The sequence below is a fragment of the Rhinatrema bivittatum genome, chromosome 13, assembly GCF_901001135.1.
Source record: "Rhinatrema bivittatum chromosome 13, aRhiBiv1.1, whole genome shotgun sequence".
Lineage (NCBI taxonomy): Eukaryota > Metazoa > Chordata > Amphibia > Gymnophiona > Rhinatrematidae > Rhinatrema > Rhinatrema bivittatum.
This window is the reverse complement of record NC_042627.1, coordinates 8610465-8630356: the sequence shown is the minus strand read 5'-3', so window position 1 is coordinate 8630356 and position 19892 is coordinate 8610465. Positions and strand designations below refer to the sequence as shown.

The 19892-nt window shown below is 43.7% G+C and overlaps 1 protein-coding gene across 2 annotated transcripts in view; it reads right to left on the bottom strand.

Annotated features, from left to right (window-relative positions):
- Positions 1-2531: 2531 nt before the first annotated feature.
- UBE2Q2 (ubiquitin conjugating enzyme E2 Q2) overlaps positions 2532-19892 on the bottom strand; it is a 39577-nt gene continuing 22216 nt past the window's right edge. Inside the window, exons 8-13 of one of the 2 annotated variants that reach the window (XM_029574335.1) lie at positions 19452-19542; positions 18400-18458; positions 13677-13725; positions 11414-11509; positions 7084-7150; positions 2532-5038 (exon numbers count right to left, since the gene is read on the bottom strand). In XM_029574335.1, the coding sequence (XP_029430195.1) occupies positions 5007-5038; positions 7084-7150; positions 11414-11509; positions 13677-13725; positions 18400-18458; positions 19452-19542 (394 nt within the window). In that variant the 3' untranslated portion in view covers positions 2532-5006. The remainder of the gene's footprint in view (positions 5039-7083; positions 7151-11413; positions 11510-13676; positions 13726-18399; positions 18459-19451; positions 19543-19892) is intronic. The other variant, XR_003852308.1, reaches the window with a different exon arrangement.

Genomic DNA, 19892 nt, shown 5'->3' with positions numbered 1-19892 from the left:
TGCTGGGTCAGACCAAGGGTCCATCAAGCCCAGCATCCTGTTTCCAACAGAGGCCCTGCTGTAACAGGTCCATGTGCGGCAGAAGACGAAGGGGGCCTCCACCAGGAGTCATCACATATCTGCATACCACAGACGCCGGGGCCAGTCCAACGTCACCAGTAGTACTAGCACCCTGTGGCCTTCAATCTTGTGAATTATCCTGTCCAGCAAGGGCCACAGAGGAAAGGCATAAAGTAATTTGTCTTCCGGCCAGACCTATATGACCGCATCTATTCCCAGGGACCATGGATCTCTCCTGTGACTGTAGAATCGAGAAAGCTTTGCATTTCGAGAAGCCAACAGATCTAGAAACGGAAGGCCCCAGCGATCCACAATCAGCTGAAATGCCTCGGCTGACAACACTCACTCTCTTGGGTCCAGACTCTTCCTGCTGAGAAAGTCCGCTCTTACGTTGTCTTTTCCTGCAGTGAGAGGCCGAGATCATCTGCAGATGACCTTCCGCCCATTCCATCAGCTATTGTAGTTCCTGCGACACTTGCTGGCTCTTGGTTCCTCCCTGGCGATTGATATAGGTCTCCGTCGTGTTGTCCAACATCACATGAACCGCTTGATTCCACAGCCTGTGGCTAAACTGCAAGTATTATGTACTAAATTGTCCAACAATCAACAAACTAAATATTATGTGAAACACAGTGTATCGGAATTTTATCTTTTCAATATATCAAAAAAATCAGGAGAGAGCACCATTAGCCATCTCATCTGGGGAGTCTCCAGGCCTATTGTCCCTTGATCTTTTCACAGATATATTGTCTCACACAGGGGGACCTGGGGAGTCTCCAGGCCTATTGTCCCTTGATCTTTTCACAGATATATTGTCTCACACAGGGGGACTATGAGGGACGTAGCTCTATTTTCTTTGTATAAATCTTTATCTTTCATTATTGTAACACTATTTGTTTTTTACTAATTTATGCAATATTCATTGTGATATATACCTATGCTGATTTTTACTATATTTTACCATATTTAGTAGACTGAGTATTTGCTTTTATAAATCTGTGTTCTGAGATGTAATATTCCATCACGCATCCCTCTGCTTACAGACATGGAATAAAGTCAAGCCCTGGCACATAATTTAGCTAGCCTATTATTTTGCCCTTCGGAAGCGAATACAATGAATAAAATTTGCAAGCTCCATCCTTTGATCCTCCATTCTTTAAAGATATGGAAACAAATTGGTAAATGGATAAGATGAGCAAACAAGACTTTTCCCCCATCACTCCTCCTTATGCTAATGCTCAGCTCTCTCTGGTCACCTTTTCCCCCAGATATGGAAATGTGTTATAATCAGTTCCTCTTTTTCTTAGGTCAAATATGGAATGGCACCTTTTTTATTGCTCTTTCAAGGAATTGAGGACTCAGTTTGAGATTCTTCTTCACACGTGCTCTCTTTATCTACATGTACAGAGAGTGACATTTGGGAGTAAGGAGATCAACAATTTTCTTAGATGAAGAAACCTTACTGAAAGGTTGTTGACAACCAGTTGCAGTCACTAAGAGAACAAGAAAAATATACAGTTTTCTAGCATATGGAGATGGAGATTTAGATACTAGGACGATGCTCATAGAAAGGTGGAATAGATGAAACTGGCAGTGCAACTGGGCTTTGATAGCCAAGATATCTATCTGTAATAAGAGTCAAGAATTGATGTACAAGTTACTCCAGTTTTATTTTCTAAATGTGCTTCCAGTCCATTATGCTGGAGAAATTGTGGGGCCCTTGGCACTCACTTGCATCTGTGGTGGTGATGCTGTGAAGTACAATTGTTTTGGCTGGAGGTGCAGGGAATTCCTGGGCTTTCTAACTGGGCAGATATTAACATTGCTAAGAAAATGACAACTGGTTAATCTTTGGATGCACTGCATTCTTTTGGAAGAGTACTCACCAGATATCCCGCTGGCATACAACTCTTGCATGTATACATGCTTCAGAACAGGCTGGTTTTGTATGAATCCGTGTAGGAATTCTATTGGAACTGGGTGGGATGTAATGGCCAAGTGGCTAAGTCAACTTATTTGTATACCAATAGGTTTATTTTATTATGACTTCCCTAATCCTGTGTATCTATTATCACTGATATATGGACTGATGCCTCTTCTGTCTCATACCTGGTATGCTTTTGTTGAGGCTGAACTTCTGAACTCTTGTTCTAGTTTTAGGTCACATATGGACTGCTACAAATGGAAGTCTGTGTATTTATTTTTTTAATAAGAGTTAAAAAGAGGCACCCCATGGTGGCAAGAGATGCTCTACCATGTAAGCATTAATTCCAATGTACTCTGCATATCCTAACTAATAGCAGGTGAAGGAGCCAAAACACGGGGCCTTAATTTACCAAGCATTTCCCCCATACATACAGAATGGGAGAAAACCTTTAGTAAATGGGCTCTACGATGTCTCAACCTTAGAAAATTATCAAAATTGTCAAGGTTTCGCCGCATGCCAACATAAATTCAGAACAGCAAACAGGGCCCTTTTAAAATGGTTCTTTATTTATAAACTTGATGCAAGTTTACAAAATTACTGTACATCACCAAATAATTCTGCAATGAAAAATGAAATCCAAAACCAAAGCATGCCAAGTGTTATTGGTCAATCTGCCAACCAATCCAAGGGTTAAAGAATTCAAGAATGTATTCAAGGAGTTTAGCCTCAGGTTTAAAGGAACTTAATATTCTTAAAGGCTCTTATCTGAGCAATTAGCTACTAGGATTTTAAACAAATGTACATATACACAATGAAAAGAAAAAAAAAAAAAAAAGCAGAAAAGGCTGAGGAAATGCTACATTTTAAACAAAGCAATACAAATCAGGAGTGCCAAGTCTCTTGCAGTCTTTTCTCCAGACACATTAAAGAGCACCAGCTGCCTCTCTCCCCCCACCCCAGGTTTTAATAGAAAGAAAATTAAAAGATGTGTTTCTGGGCTGACCAAGTTCTTAATCCCTGGTGTATGACAGTATAAAGATGGTCAATCACCGTGGGCAAATGCAATACAAACCAAAAAATGATTCGGGAAAGGCAATAGCAGGAGTTACAATTCCAGAATCTTCCCTCAGATACCTCGCCAGCTCCTGCTGGTCTGTGTCTCACCACCATGCCCAGAGCTTTGCTATTTTCACCCACTCGAAAGTCGACAACGCACGGTTTTCTTGCACTTCTTGGTTGCAGGTTATGCTTGAGATTTAATCTGCATTTCTCCTGATCGCTGTACAAATGGTTGCAACAATTACATGAAACACCAAGGCAGGCCTTTGGACTTTAAAGCGTGGCTTCTTTAGACCGGAGGGAAGCTCGTTTTCTTCACCAAAAAAAAGCAGTAGAAATAATTCCCAGGCAGCACCTAAACTCTCCCCCCCCTAAACTGGCACGCAGAACCTGAAGCCTCCCCTATTCCCCCCATCTCACCTCTGGCAGTAGTCCTGGGACAGTATGAGGCAGTCGCCCACAGGAGCGGCGATACTCAGCCTGAAGCTCAGGACAACCAAACGGAACAGCAAGGCAGGGCCTTTGTACATCACAATTGAACAATGAACGACAGCATTAACAGATTAGGACTCTGTACAGGTATACGGGTTAGAGACAGGCCAACTCTTCGGCGTGGCTCAGATCGAGACAAAAAGGTTGAGTATCCTCTCCTCTTCCGCGTGTCTAGGCTTATTTCTGTTCTACCCAGCATACTCCTGATCAAACCAGTCAGCAAGATTTTTTTTTTTTTTTTAAATTGTGTTTTAAAAATTTTAAACAGAGGGTTTAAGTGCTTCCTTGTTTTCTTTCAAGGCAAAGAGACTTCCCTAGTGGCAGAAGTCAGACTTGAAAGCGCTTTGTCAGGCACATTAAGCCATGTAGCATAAACAGAAAAGGCCAGGTTATGAAGTCCTAGGCGGAATGACTTTGAACTACAGGAGGTAAGTGGTACAAGTCTGGTTCTGATTCAACAGATCGCACACCGTACAAGCAGCTTTCCCCAAGAACAGTTCATATCTGCACACAGGCAATGACAGAAAGGGAAGTTTGATGACTGCACGAGTATGCAAGCTTCCCTCCTCCCCCACATCACTGATTTGGCAAAAAACTACAAAAGGATTTTCTTTTAAACCAGAAAAACAAAAGATGTTTAGTAGACCTGAATTTTTCCAAGAAGTATTGAACAAATGTTACAATTTTTGTTTTTAAATTTTTTAATCTTGTTGACTTTCTTAAAGAGGCACTAAAAAAAAAACAAAAAAACAAAAACAACAAACCAAAATGTTTCAGTCCAGTGATACCAGCCCCTCCCCTGGCAGATATACGCCACAGCCCCAACAGCAGCACACACCTTTCCCCTGTGGCACTCCCACACCCCACTGACCCTATCCGGCAGCTGATAAGACTTGGAGGGCCATCGGAGGGTAGTCAGGTGCCTTGCAAAGAACCACAGAGAGAATGTTTTTTTTTCTTCTGTACTGGTGAGGCGTAGTTACACACAGACCCACCAGGGAAGGGGGCATTTCAAACAGGTCATCTTGAGGCAGCCAAGTTGAAATGCTTCCCAGTGAAATAAAATGCATCTCTCTGCGCATCATATCTTGCAAACAAAAAAATAAAAATAAAAAAAAAAAGACGCACAAGCAGGACTCCAGGAATGTTGCTCTCTCCATTCCAAAATGCCTGCTTCAAAACATATTATTTTCCTCTAATGATAAATGGGAGAAGGGAGACAGGGTCCAAGGTACCTGATCCACAGCAATGGCCAAAAACTGCTCAATGCAAGATACTGGTGAAGAGCAGAATGGGAAGGCTGGAACTCATACTGCATGTCAGGAAAGAACTTAGCCACTAACAAATCTATTAGCTAAAGTAGGTAGTACAGCTGTTAACAGGAGCACCCCTAGCTCGTGTCTCTGAATTGGAAAGATATAGAAAAAGCTCAGTCGCCATTGGTCCAGATCTGTGAAAGTCCATGACGTTAACCATCTTCCTTCGGAGGAGTGTACCAGCCTAAAAAGGAAAAAACAAACAAGGCAAAAGGATTCAGGAATACACGGGCTCTGTTCAGACAGACAGACAAGGCAGCATTTGCTTTCTATGTGAGCCATTTATGTATTTATCTGCTGCAAATCCTGCAGAGAAAGAACCTACAGTACCTTTTTGGGACAGTCAGCAGGAGGCCATGGAGCATGTTTAGTACTAAACAGCACCAGACGGTACCGCGAGGGGTTGTGTCATTCTGGCAGGGGCAGCACTCTTGTGAAAGAAAGACAAAAAAACCTGTCCTTTTGAGGTACAGCTCATCCTACCGCTGACGTTATTTGCATAAAAGGAAAGAGACCCCATGCCCAGCCCTGCCCCAAGCACTAGCAAGATATTTAACGCAACTCTGATAGAGTTGGTAAAATGTTTAGTGTGGCTTGATACAAATCTCCCAACTTGTGTTAGCCTGAGAATTCTCCATACATGGACTGAGAATCTAACTCAGCAAAACCTGGCAACGGAGCAGGTGCAGGGCTGAAGCACCGAGGGCCTTCACTCACATCTGGACATCCACTCGCTTTCCTAATTAGTACTTTAGTTATTATAGTGACATCGCTCTGGTTATACACACAGGCTGCGGCTCTTTCAAAAGCACAATACGAAGATCCTTAAGTCAGCCGGGACATACTGATGTGGAAAGATATCGGAGGCTCCCTTCTCCGGTCTGAAGAGCAGGGACCAAGCCAAATGTCATAAATCTAGCACAGGGGCCATTGGGGAAGCCCTCCAACCCCCTCCCTCTGCATTACAGGACTTTATGGAAGATACAAAACCAACACACTGCCCCCATCCAACGAATTCAGCCAGCAGGGGAAGAGAAACTCCTGTCTACGTAAAACGATCGTTGCAAACCCTTCAACGTTTCCAGTCGGTCATTCTCCACCCCCATAAATACTGCAGCGATGACCCACACAGTAACAAATCGATTCCTGAATCTTTTCGTCATATTATGGAAAAACACAACTTCTCCCTGTGTAGCACTCATTACCTTAATCTTTAATATACAGCACAGTTCTCATAAGGCAGTCACGGCCGGGATTCTTATTAATGCGATTTTATCTATTTACAGATTGATATAATGCTTTTAAGCAAAGCAGATTTACAAACAAACAACATGCCATGTCTCATTCCCACCACACGTCATCCAATTCTAAGGCAGAACATGCTTAACTAGACTTAACCAATTTTATTCTTCTGTGTGTTCATTTTATTCCTGTAATGTCTCATCATGGGATAAAACTTGTGAAATATGTCAAGCTCATTGCCGGCAAAGCCACAGATAACCTCCTTCACTACCCGTCACTTTAACCCAACATGAAAGGCAGCACCAAAGGGGCTATATAACATGGCTGCTGCCCCTGAAAGCTGCCAAGCAGGGGTCTTACTCTGAAACAGCTGGCATGGGAGAAGACAGAACAAGACTACTTCCCAGTCAGGTCCAAGCAGCGGGAAGAGCACCAGGGGAGAGATAACAAGGGCAGAAAGCCAAGCCTAGGGAAACCATGGCAAGGTCACGGGAACTTTAATAGGGGGAGGAGCAGCGAAAGGCCTGTCACAGCTCCGGTGACTAAAAAGGGGGTGGGGACTGGGGGACTATTTTTTTTTCTAAAAGAGGTGTTATCTAGGCCCCTGGGTAGATTAAAGAAATGCAACCAGATAACCCGGGTCCCACAGATGCACGGTGGGGAGCTGGAGGGAAGTCAGTGGCATACGAAACTCGGCAACCTGCACGGAACGGTTGTCGCCACAATTCAAGACCCATTCTTGAGTCTGGGCAGTTGGGTCATCACCACTGCGGAGCCCGAACAGAGTCATTTTGATCACTCAAGCCCCTGCCTGCTGAGGGTCTTTATGTCTTGGTTTTATTCCAATTGCTTAAGAATAATTGGAGGTTTACAAGTTTTAAGAATTGAAAACTACATTTGTAGTGTCAAAAGAAGAGCGGCACCCTGTGTTTAATTTAAACCAAATGGAGGTGGTGTGGGGAGGATACGATTAAGTAAAGTTCATACCATTTTTCTCATGTATCTGTACTAGAGATTTATAGGACTGTTGTGCTCTTGCCAGATTATATTGATTCTGAAAGAAAAAAGTGAGAAATGTGTTTTTAATTAACTAGAACAAAGCAAAAAAAAAAAGTGAATTCATTGCAGGTTTTACAGAGGTAATATATACAGTTAAGAACCCCAGGACCAGCCCCCAATTCCACTGTATTTAAGGTTTCCTAAGGCCCTGCTTCAGCAGTTTATAAAATCCCACTAGAAGACAAACTCAGTCCTGTCCTATTCCAAATTCTGCAAGACACGGAGTCTTCACCCGTACGTAAAGCCCTTGGGTTTCCCACAATCCTGCAGCAAACTCTGCAGGAAACCAGAAGCTCTGCTGCTAGTGCTGAAAGGGCCACCTAAGAGCTGGCAAAGCTTGTGCACCCAACTGCTGCCTCCGATATCCGCTGTCAGCCTGTCGTGCTCGCTCCCGCTGCAGCAGACCCGCCGGTCAGCTGCACTTTTTCTACCCACGGGCAGGTCGATCCAGTAAAGTGTGCTCCGTCGGAGCGCACTGTCAGCCTGCTCTGGACGCGTGTTTTCCCTTACCCCTTATTCAGTAAGGGGAGGAAAACACGCGGCCCACCCGCGGCACCTAATAGCGCCCTCAACATGCAAATGCATGTTGAGGGCCCTATTAGGTATGCGCGCGCGATTCAGTAAGTAAAATGTGCAGCCAAGCCGCACAATTTACTCTAAGAAATTAGCGCCAACCCAAAGGTCGGCGCTAATTTCTTCCGGCGCCAGGAAAGTGCACAGAAAAGCAGTAAAAACTGCTTTTCTGTGCACCCTCCGACTTAATATCATAGTGATATTAAGTCAGAGGTCCCCAAAAGTAAAAAAAAAATAAATTTGAATTCGGCCCGCGGCTGTCGGGCCGAAAACCGGACGCTCAATTTTGCCGGCGTCCGGTTTCCGAGCCCGTGGCTGTCAGCGGGCTCGAGAACCGACGCCGGCAAAATTGAGCGTCGGCTGTCAAACCCGCTGACAGCCGCCGCTCCTGACAAAAAGGAGGCGCTAGGGACGCGCTAGTGTCCCTAGCGCCTCCTTTTCCCCGTTTTTCCCGCGTCACCTCATTTAAATACTGAATCGCCCGCACCGGCGAGGGGCCGGTGCGCGCGCCAGGAGAGCGGGCGTTCGTCCGCTCTCCCGCGGTCTTACAGTATCGACCTGTGGGTAAGAGTGAGGAGGAGAAGGGAGAGGAACAGAGGTGTGACAATGTGGGAGGGAGAGGCTTACAGGGGAGAGGAGAGAAGAAAGGATGGAATGGGGTTAGAAGTGAAGATGAGCAAGGGCTGAAACCAAAGAGTAGAGGCAGTTGAGAGGACAAGATCTTTCTACTATCCGAAAGAGTAAATAACAGATTCACATCTACCCGTTCTAGACCTCTCATGATTTTAAACACCTCTATCATATCCCACCTCAGCCATCTCTTCTCCAAGCTAAACAGCCCTAACCTCTTCAGCCTTTCCTCGTAGGGGAGCTGTTCCATCCCCTTTATCATTTTGGTAGCCCTTCTCTGTACCTTCTCCATCGCAATTATATCTTTTTTGAGATGCGGCGACCAGAATTGTACACAGTATTCAAGGTGCGGTCTCACCATGGAGCGATACAGAGGCATTATGACATTTTCTGTTTTATTCACCATTCCCTTCCTAATAATTCCCAACATTCTGTAGAAACCTTCTTTTTTTTTTTTTTTTTTTAGGTAGCACTGAAAATTGCAGTTTGGGAGGCTGCTAAAGCAGCAAGGAAACTTTTAAATAGGAAAAAAAAAGTATAGAAAATTAGAAAAATATGAGATACACATCTGTGCTCTTGCTCAGATGATAAAAGACTAAGGAGATTCACAAGGCAATGCTCAAGCAGAAATTCCTGCACATGCTCAATAGAGAAAAAAAACTCTATTAGCTAAGAGAGAGGTCTGCTTGGTGCCCCTGACTGACGTCACCCACGTCATAGCTAATTCAGCCCTACTTGTCGATGGAAAATGAATAAATATGAAAGATGCATGAATGGACCATAGTCTTCCTGATGATTGGCATTACTGCTTAGAAGTTTTTAACTTGTGCTAATTCAGGCCCTTTTTATTTTTTCCATGCACTTGTATGCAAATTTGATACAGAATCCCAAAAACTGTACCACAGAATTTTCTAATCTGTGCTTCAGAATCTACACTCAAATTACCACAGTAAACTCGGAGCCCTGGGTAAATGATAATGCATTTCCAGAAGATAAAACCACCAGAAAAATAAAATAGTGGTGAGGACTTCTGGTATAAAAACGAGAGACTTGCCTGCCTAGAATGCCATCCACAGGGATGGAGAGCAGCACAGCCTCTGCTGCACGCCCTTCCCCTGCTAGGGGTGAGGGAGAGCTCCTATTGCTAGGAAGCGGGAAGACCAGCTCTTTTTTCTTCCCATTATCCTTACACTCGTTAAGGGAGTCCCCCATAAACCTTGGGCCCCCTAGAACACAAAGCTTCTAGTCCAAGAACTAGTGTTAACATCTTATATGCAATTTAAAAATGTAAAAAAAAAACAAAAAACAGGAAAGGCTGACTATCACCACCACTTATTGACATGAACAGTAAAGCTTCTTACTGATATAGGCACTGAGGGAGTCAAGGTGCTAAAGCATATCAGAAGATATCCCTATTTGCTGATGGATTATGAAGCCTCACCTTAATGATTAGAATATTGGGCAAGAAGATTAATATGAGTTAAATAACACTACATATCAGTCGAATAGATATGCTCTGGTACCAATATAAGCACAGTTTCCCATCTGATGAATGAAGACATTTTGTTTTAGGTATTTGGAAGCAAATATTACAAGCAATCATTTTATGAAATGACCCCAAATTACATCAATTTGCTAGCATGGACATATAACTACATTATTTTCTGAAGTGGTAGAATTTCTAGCATTGAAATTCATTTTCTTAGGTTATACCATCCCAAAAAAAAGACTGGAAAATTCCCAGTGGAGGGTATTTTGAGTTTCCAAATGAAGTAACACATCCTGGGGTAGATCGATCCACTTTGTGGGCAGGGCTGGATTTAAGATCTTGGCACCCACAGGCAGTGCCATGGCGATGGATGCAACTTTGAAACTGTGCTGGTGCATAGCACTGTATGTAGCAAGCAGAAGCTGATTCTTCTCTGGCCTGGATATTTGAGGCTTTCAGAATTTGGCAACCTTGAGCATCCTTTGGAAAGGCAAGATAAAAACCCCCAAAATTGATTTAAACAATTAGAAAAATATTTGTGTTTGCAATGCAGAGGCACAGTATTAGCTAGCTACCTTCCTTTCTGCCGGTTATTTTATTTATTTATTTAAAGCTTTTTTTTATACCGGTATTAGTGGACACATCATACCGGTTTACATCAGAACTGAAGGTGGAAAATACATCAAACAGGTACTGGGGAGGGGTCATTTTGACCCAGAGATTTTCGCCTAAAGGCTGGGAAGGTGTCATGATATTTAGCTTAGTTCAATAATTTGTTATACTGCCTTTCAAATAAAATCAAGGCAGTTTACAAAAAAAAAAAAAAAAAAAAAGTTACAATAAAATTCATAGCTACTATATAACATATGATAAACACACCATAGCTACTTTGTAGCCTAAAACAGACCATAGTAAAAATCAAGAAAATAGAACTAAATAATTCAGAAAAATAAATCAAGGCAAAAAAAAACTCTGGAAGTAGCAATAAAATCAAGATCCTTATCATGGCTGAATAAATCAAACTGATTCTAAGCACCTTGCAGGGAGCCGGATTGAAAAGCTTTACAAAATGATCACTCAAAGGTGACACCTGGTGGTCAGATTCAGGACCTGCGATTGCAGGGTTCTGGAAGGAGCCCAGGACTCTCACTGCAATGACCAGACGAAGGCAAGGTGGCTGGGGAGGGATGCAAAACAGGGGAAATTCCCCAGTCCTTGTTCCAACTGAGCTGGGAGGAGAAGAAAACTGCCAGGTCAAGGAACAAACCAAATACAATTAAAACCACACCTACAATTGTATTCATCAAGTCAAAAACCAACCCCCAAGAAGATTTAGATGCATCACAATTTATAAAATCACCTACAGGCATAGTGCTAGGCGATGCACATATTATACACACATAAAACAACATAAAAACACAACTGATACAAATTCTTCATCTAGAGCAGACCACAAAACTGAAATCAAGAAAAGTTAAATAAATAAAATGATTTAGTTACGTGACGCAGAGGTGATGCAGCAATTCTGACATCTAACAAGGAAGAAAGAACAAAATGTGAGCTCACCTTGTTGGCTCCAAACTGGACTCTGGCCTTGCCCTTGACTAGGGTGGCGTTTATCTGCATGATGACCGATTCTATCGAGTAAGCACTGCTCCAGCCCTGAGGGGAGAGGAAAAGAGCACTGCTTAGATCCTACCGGCACACCCCAAACATCCAACTCGCATCAGCGCAGTTATCTGCTCTCTAGGCGGCAAAGACAAGAGAAGGAAATATGCTCATTTGTTTGTGGTTTTTTTTTAACGGTAAACAAAAACACGGAATCCAGCCTGCCAGTCGCTTTCCAAAATCTGTCAGGGCAAAACAGACATCTACAGAGGCAACCTTTTAAAACTCATATGTACGTTTGGTTTTAAATTGCATTAAAATGAAAGAATAATAATTTAGGTCTTATTACTGTAGGTGCTTTGGAGGTCACTGGATACGAGAATATTCAGTCTGCTCTCCTTCCCATTACAAAAGCAGCTGAAAGTCCATCTACCAACGAGCAGGGTCCCACTCCCTCAGCTTCCCTGCTACCTGCCCTGGGCCTCCTTCTGGGCTTTGATTTAGCCTTGACCCCTGGACTTCCTACTAAAGGTCTAAATGTGGTTAGAAACGTGGGACTCTGCTCGGGGGACTGCTCCAAGCTTAAGGAAGTTCAGTTTTCTTCTTCAAGTTCTTCTACTTGCAAAACTGGAGCAAGCATTTAATTCAGACCCTCTCTCAGCTTCTCTCCATTGCTGTCCACTAATATACACTATTCAAATACAAGAATGAGTGTACACGGCTTCATTCAAAATAAATAAAAAGGTTTATTCTCTGAACCACGGCTCATCTGAAGAACCAAAGCATTCCCCAGATGCACTTGCAGAGCTGCTGCTCCAGGGAGAAGATGCTTTGATCATGTGGTGGGCCTACAGGAAAGCCCTATTCCTAGGCAGTTTTAAATGGTCCTCCAGCCTCCTGGGTTTGGTTTTTTTTAAACATACTGCTGGCACTTCTACAGATCCCAGAGAATCTAATCAGAGCTCTAGAGGGCATCAAAGTTTGGCTGAATTCTCTATTATCTAGGGGGAAATTTAGTAAGTGATAACATCATAATCCTTATTCATCTGCCCAAAATTCGACTTGACTTGCTGTGCCTGGACACAAACTAATCCAGTGGCCCTGGAAACCCTCAGTTAGATCTGCTTGTCAGGATGTCCATACGAGATAGTCATGAGACATATCTGCATAGACTTATCTAAGACCCACTTGTTGGCTACACTGAAAGCCAGACCTGGTTTCAGATCAAATCAGGAGAAAAATGTGTTCCATGCAGATTAATTGTGACAGAGATAAATATCTGCAGGATGTTCCCTATCCCAAATCTACACTTCTCTGGTTGTTTAGGATTTACCTAGAAGTCAATTTCCAAAACATTTGCCCGACTAACTTTGGAAGTTAACCAGTTAAACCTCCAGCTTTGACAGTTTTCTCCCGTTGACTGGCTTGATTTGTCTGTTTAAATTCACAGGGTGGATCAGAAAAGGACTGGCTCTGGAGGCGTTCCTGGGCAGTTTGTAATTTAGCAGGCAAGCATGGAATTTCAGCCTTAACCAGTTAAATTCTGCCAAACAACTCTGGTCACATAATCTAACTGGCTAAGGCTATCTTTAGTCAGCTAATTGCATTTAGTATGGTTAACTGGCTAAAGATAGCCAGAGCCATTCATAACTAGTAGCCAGATACATCTGAAAAGTCACCACTTCTAATTTCTTGGAATAAGCAACAAGAATTGGGCTTCTCCACTAGGATCATGAGGGTACTTCCAAGAGACTGGATGCTGGCCTCGATGGATCACTGCCCTCATCCAGCATGGCCCTTCTTGGGTTCTCCTCTTTAGTAACTAACTGGTTAAGTTTAGGTGGAGAACCCCAGCCCCACAAATTGCAATCCAAAATCTAGCTGGTCGTATTTTGATCGGCTAGGTTTAGGTAAATTGTCAGCTGAAAACCAGGCCAATTGAGTTTGCTTGAAACCCACCTAAAAAAAACCCAAAAAAACGATAACCAGGTAAAAATAGCCAGTGATGTGGCTCTCTCGGCAGGGCTTTAAACGTGACCTCAAGCTTTACAACACCCATGATCTGCTAAAATGCAGGCTAATCCCCAGTCCTTGCTTATCTAAAAAGGCAGACGCACCATTGAGTAAGCCAACAGTAGACGCAGCGAGACCATACAATCTAGAAATGATCCCACTTATCAATTTAGCTGGGAAAAAGTAACATTTGCAAATTAAACCGTACCTGTTTTGTAAGGAGCTCCATGCACAGTGCACCTCCGCCCAGAACGTACCTGGAACACAAGACTGTCGCTCAGCAATACTCTTTGCAAGCAGCAGCGCAAAATACAGAAGGTGGCAATAAGGAACATTTTCCATGTGGGTGCATTCATGTAAAATGCCCCTCTGAAAATTGCCAGCACAGACCCACGCATTTTTTTTTTTTTTATCCAGATGAAATGACAGCAGGCGTGGAGATTTTCAAAGTAGGTGCAGAGTACCTGCATTTCTCCACTTGCTGCCAAGTTGTTTTTAAAGGGAAACTCCACGAGCTGACAGAAGCTCAGCCTCGCCGAGGGCACCTTCCGATCCCTGTCCACTCCCAGGGGGCTCCACCTCTGTGAAAGGCTCTCCAACCCCCCCCATCATGAAAAAAGCCCAAGTTAAGTGCTTTCAGAAGGACGTCCCCTCCCCGTCCAGGTAAAATGTTTATAAGCTGCCTTAGACACATCCGGTACATTTTTCCACAATCTGCAGTCTAAAAGAATACATTACACTAGAAGTGTATTTTACTGATCTACACAACGTACTCTACATGATAATTATAGAAATATTCCAATAGTAATGAAGAATGAAAAAAAATAAAGTCTTCGTAAGTCACCTTGACTCAATACTTGGGGGTGGAAGCCCCTTTTGCAATAATAGCGGCCATGAGTCGTTTAAGACAAGTGGCTGCCAATTTCGCACAGTGGGATGGTGCAGTTTTTGCCCATTCTTCTTGTCAGAGGCGCTCAAGCTCTTTCACGTCGGCTGGGGGGATCAGCTGTGGACTGCAGTCTTCAAGTCTTGCCACAGATCTTCTATTGGCTTCAGGCCACTCGAGGACCTTGTGCTTAGGATGATGGTCCTGCTGGAAAGTGAAGCTTTTCTCCAGTCCCAGGTCTGCGGCAGACTGGAAAAGGTTTTCCTCCAGGATCTACCTGCGCTTTGCACCATCCACCTTTTTTCTTTATCTTCACAAGTCTCCCTGTTCTCTGCGGCAAACCACCACCACCACATGATAATTCTGCTACCAGTATGCTTTACGGTAGGCAGGGTGTTCGGTGTTTGTTTTACGCCACACATTGCTTGGCATCAAGAACAAAAAAGGGGAAGTTAGTTCTCCCCTGATAATTTTCTTTCCTCGAGTCTAGTCAGACCACTGGGTTACTTACACTCCCTAACCAGCAGATGGAGACAGACTCGCTGATGTCACTCCTTCTATGCATCTGTGCTAACACCAGCCTGCCAGTATTTCTGTTACAAGCTATCTGCAGACTCCCTTAATTGAAACAATCTAGGATATCGCCCATTGTTTTTTTAAAAACCTGTTATTTTTTTTTAACCAGTGCACTTCCAGAAGAACAAGGACGTTAAGATATAAAAGTTTCACAATCAGAAGCTACAATTCACCTGCAGATAAGGCTATATCCAGCTTCTCAATTCTTTCCTTTTTCTGCTGTTCATCGCCAATTCACTGAAAAAACATGGCAACACAGGGAAGGGTCCTGGACTGGCCTGACTGGACTCAAGGAACCGAAATGGATCAGGTAAGAAGTGATTTCACCTTTCTTGTCATCTAGTCAGATCAGCCTAGGCTAGTGGGATGTACCCAAGCTACTTCTGAATAGGGTAGGACACTGGTCAAGCCCCTCACAAAACCTCTGAGGTGAAGCAGATTTTGTCTCTGAATCTGACATCTAAGCAGTAATGCTTAGAAAAGGTACACAAGGAAGACCAAGTGGCTGCCTTACCGATCTCCAAGGGAGATACCAAACAAAAGTCTGCCCAAGAAGCAGCCTGAACCCTGGTGGCATGAGCTCACACCTGTTTAGGCAAGAGAGTGCTGAAATCCACACAGGCCGCTCTAATTACATCCTTAATCCAACACGCCACTGTAGCCTTGGAGGCTTCGTCACCTTTCCGCAATCCACCAAAACAGAACAAAAAGATGATCAGGCCTTCGGAAGGCCCGAATAACCCTGAGATATCTCAAAAGAAGTCTCTTGACGTCCAAGGGTCACAGAACTCGGTCCTCCTCACCATCTGACCTCAGTCTGAATGAAGGTAAATTGACTGATTCAGATGGAAATTTGAAACCATTTTCAGAAAAAAAAAACCAAAACACTGTATAAATCTGAACCATATCCTTTGATATCAAAAGAAAGGCCTCTCTGCACAACAGCACATTCAACTTCGAAATCCTCAGAACAGAAACAGACCGCAATAAGGAAGACTGTCTTCGATGTAACCAATCAGCGAAACACACTCCAGGGGCAGAAACTGAGATCCCACTAGGAAGGACAAAACCAAATTCAGATCCCAAGATGGAACTGGGAGTCGCAGTGGAGGCCAAATATGTTTAACATGCCTCAAACATGTGGCCGAATAAGAAAATGGCGCCACTTTACCTCACAACATGGCACCGGGTTTCGGGGTTGACCAGCGCCATCAAATTATTTATTTATTTAGATTTATATTCCACTTTTCGCACTTTTCCCAGCGCTTCAACCCTGAGATCAGACGAGCTAGGGTCAGGAGGCAATTGGCCATCCCTCTTGCCCGCCTACGATGCACTATTGTGGATAGGGTAAAACGGGGGCCGGGTTTGTTCCCTGCTTCAAGACTTTTTGGGAGGAGGGGAAGGGATGCATGGGGGCCTGTAGAGGCCCCGTTTTATTTTTTTTTCTTTTGGTAATTTTTTGAAATTTTTAAATGTTTTATTTCATTTCTGTAAGGGACAGAAACAAAATAAAACATTAAAATGAAACGACAACTGGGGCTCTCCCCCTTCTGAAAATGAAATATAAAACGGGATGAAGTTTTTTAGGCAGCCAATCCCTACCATGCACCATCCATTGCCAGTCCTTCTGACAGTTTGTCAGAAGAGCTTCAAATTATGATGGATTTTAGGTTGTTTTGGAAGAAACTTGATTTTTTTTTTAATTTCAAGAAGCATTTCAGTTGTATTATGAACGGTCAGTATGTGATGTTCATTTTAGTCATGTGACAGTTACTATAGGTGGGCTATAACTATTTTACATATCCAAACACTGAAAGTTTCTTATTGGCTTCCTTCAGTCTGTACCTTTGAACAACGTTATCCTGGATATCCTTCAGCAGCTCCTTGGTTCAGTATGATTTGACCTTTGCATCACTCAGCAGAAACCGCTCCGATTCTTCATCCAGGAGTGTTTAAATCAGCTCAGCTCCTGTAACCGGACACAGGTGGGCTCTATTTATATTATGGGCCTTAAAGCCAATGTTTTGAAATGGAGCTACTTTGGGTTTGCCATGACAAAGGGTACGAAGCCCTGTGTAATCAAGACTTTTTGGCTTTTTATTCTTTTCAGTAATGACTGTTGGAAAATTTCTCTTTCATGATGAAAATATGGAATATGTTGTGCCAGTCAGTAAAAAAAACAAACCAAAAACCCAATAAAAACCCTCCTACTGTAATGCATTTTATTTTGTATTTTTTAGATAGCAGAATGTGAAAAATGTATAAGCATGTGAAGACCTTACCGAGGCACTGTACATACAATTATTATTTTACGAGAGTACCTCAACCAAAGATATAATCATTAAGCAGATACACCGGTTGGGTGTCAAAAAAAATGTCCTGTTATTAACTCTCTCACGATATCCACTCGTCCACTTTCTATCAACAAGATAAAAAGGTCAAAGTGCAGGAGATAAAACATATTAAGTCAACCCAATGGAAAGATCTCACCTTGCTTGTATGTGTAGAATTAGATTAGCAAACGGACTAACAAGGCAACCAAACTATTTCCCCACCCCCCCCTCATCAACCAAGTTTGGATGCAGAGATCGGGTTCTAGGTTCTACTTCTTTCTGAAGTCTTCCAGTAAATCTAGCGCTCAGGCGGAAAGGTTGGATCGATGCGGCTCAGGCAGCAGCAGTGCACGCTTCCTCCACAAAGCCCATTCAGCCTTCCTCAACCCCCGGCCGTCTCCCATGTTCATTCAAATGCTAGCCTACCACTAAAGGCGCTCATCAGGATGGTTTTAATGAGGTGAGCACCTGTCAGCCATGAACTGGATGGAAACCATCAACCTGTTTCGCACGGGGGTCATTTTCAAAAGGATTTATGCATGCAACCCATATGGTAGCAATTTTCAAAAGCCCATTTCTGCGCTCAAGTGCACTTTCACGCATAAAATCTATTGACGATTCAATAGCAAATCTCATAGCCATTTCCAAAAATGCATTTACGCATGTACAACCCAGTTGTAAGCATGCAAATCCTTTTGAAACGTACCCTCCTAGGTCATCGCATGGCTTTTAGACAGCAATAATCAGTTGCCATCACTCAAAGCAAGTATTCAACTTGCAATTGAGAACCAGGATCTGTACTCCATGTTAATCCCAAGCCATCTAGTCCTCAAGATGAAAACTGCTGTGCCAGTCCCCTCAGCCATCGAATCTTAGAGGTGAAAGGCTCCAGCTCCCTATTCCAACCCCAAGCCATTCAGTCCAGGATAGGATAAGCTCTGTATCCCTATACCATCAGTCCCAAAAAGTACTTTATTTTTAGGGCTCTAGATCTTCTAGGTATCTCTTAAGTTTTGTATAGACAATAAATACTACTGAACTTAGTCAAAAATGGATTCTGTAAAACCAGGAGCCTTATTGATCTCAATCCAGGAAAGCATACAAATATCACATCCAAGGCTTCAAAAACCTACCCTCCTGACAGGACAGGGGATACCACTCGCACAAACGGAGGATCGAAAGGGAAGTTATCCTGGAAGAAGAGTTAAAAACTACTTCACAATACAAATTCACAAGCAGAAACAGCATGAATCTTTCAAAAAAACGTCTATTCCTGCAGCTCCCCTCCATCTGGGACGAGTTACAGTTATTTCCGGGGCTGGCCTCATGCAGTTTGGTTAAGAGAGGGGCACACAGAGCTGCTAGCAGGAAGGTAACTGGTCCTCCTCGCAGACTTGCAGGGATTTACTCTTTGCGGTTGGTTTCGGTCGGAGAATATAAGGGGACGCCTTAGTGAAGAAACACAGGAAAAAATAAAAAGGGGGGAGGGCTCCGCTTGCTTTAATCAAGGGTACGAGAGGTGAAAGAGTTTGTGCAGATGGTGGAAGAAACACCTGCAGTCTTAGGACGGAGGGGACCCTTTGGTTCTTCATGAGCTGTGACTTTTACCGTCCCCGCTCGGGAAGGTAAAAGCTGCCATGGCGAAGAAGGGACCCTACATGATCTCGAAAGCTCACGTACGTCGCCACCTTCAGGTCCAATATAAAGGTGTCGGAGCTTGTAACCAATCCACCTTTGGCCAGGACGAACACTGCTCCCAAAAGAGAAGAGAAGCTTCCTTGGAGGCTCCACCTTTTCTCCTACTGGCGACGCTGCACTTGAATTTTAGAAGACCACACAGGTCCCTTTCTTCAGAGGCGAGCAAAATGTTGGTAAATGTCCAGTGATGTAATGAGCAGAGAGAACGTGGCTTCATGTCTCTAAGCCATCGTCACTGGACAGAAACAACACAACACAAAATCTTTTATTGGGAAACGGAGAAAAATGTCAGCAGAGCACCCATGCACCCCCCCCCCCCCCTCTTTACAGTATAAGGAAGGCCACAGCCTTGCAAAGCATTGGTGCCAACACTGAGGGCCGGGGTACTCTGGGAATTTGCCCCCCATTTCATGTCTACAGGATACATATGCAGTACAGAGAGCAGCGGGGTTCATGCCAGCAAGGAACAGGAACCCCCCTCCCTTACCTTAAAAGAGAAATTGAGCAAAATAAATTCTATGCCTTCTTTTTCTTTTAGAACCAGAAGGTCGCTGTGCAATGGGCTGTCAGGATCCACCCTACGAATTACAGAAACAATCAGCACAAAGCGTGGCGAGAAGAGCGGCCACCACCCCCCACCCACTCCCCCAGGATCGACCCTACGAATTACAGAAACAATCAGCACAAAGCGTGGCGAGAAGAACGGCAACCACCCCCCACCCAATCTCTCATTCCAGAATTCCAAATCCCATGATGGCTACGGGCCCAGCAGATCTTTCGGCTATGTGAGGCTCGCACTTCCGGCCCCCATCCAGGGACAGATAGGTGGAAGGCCCTTTCGCCACCTCAAGAGCTCTGAAACTTGTTATTGCTGGCCCAGCAGTTCCTTTCCACTCCTCTGTTCTGCCAGATCAACTCCAACCTGCCC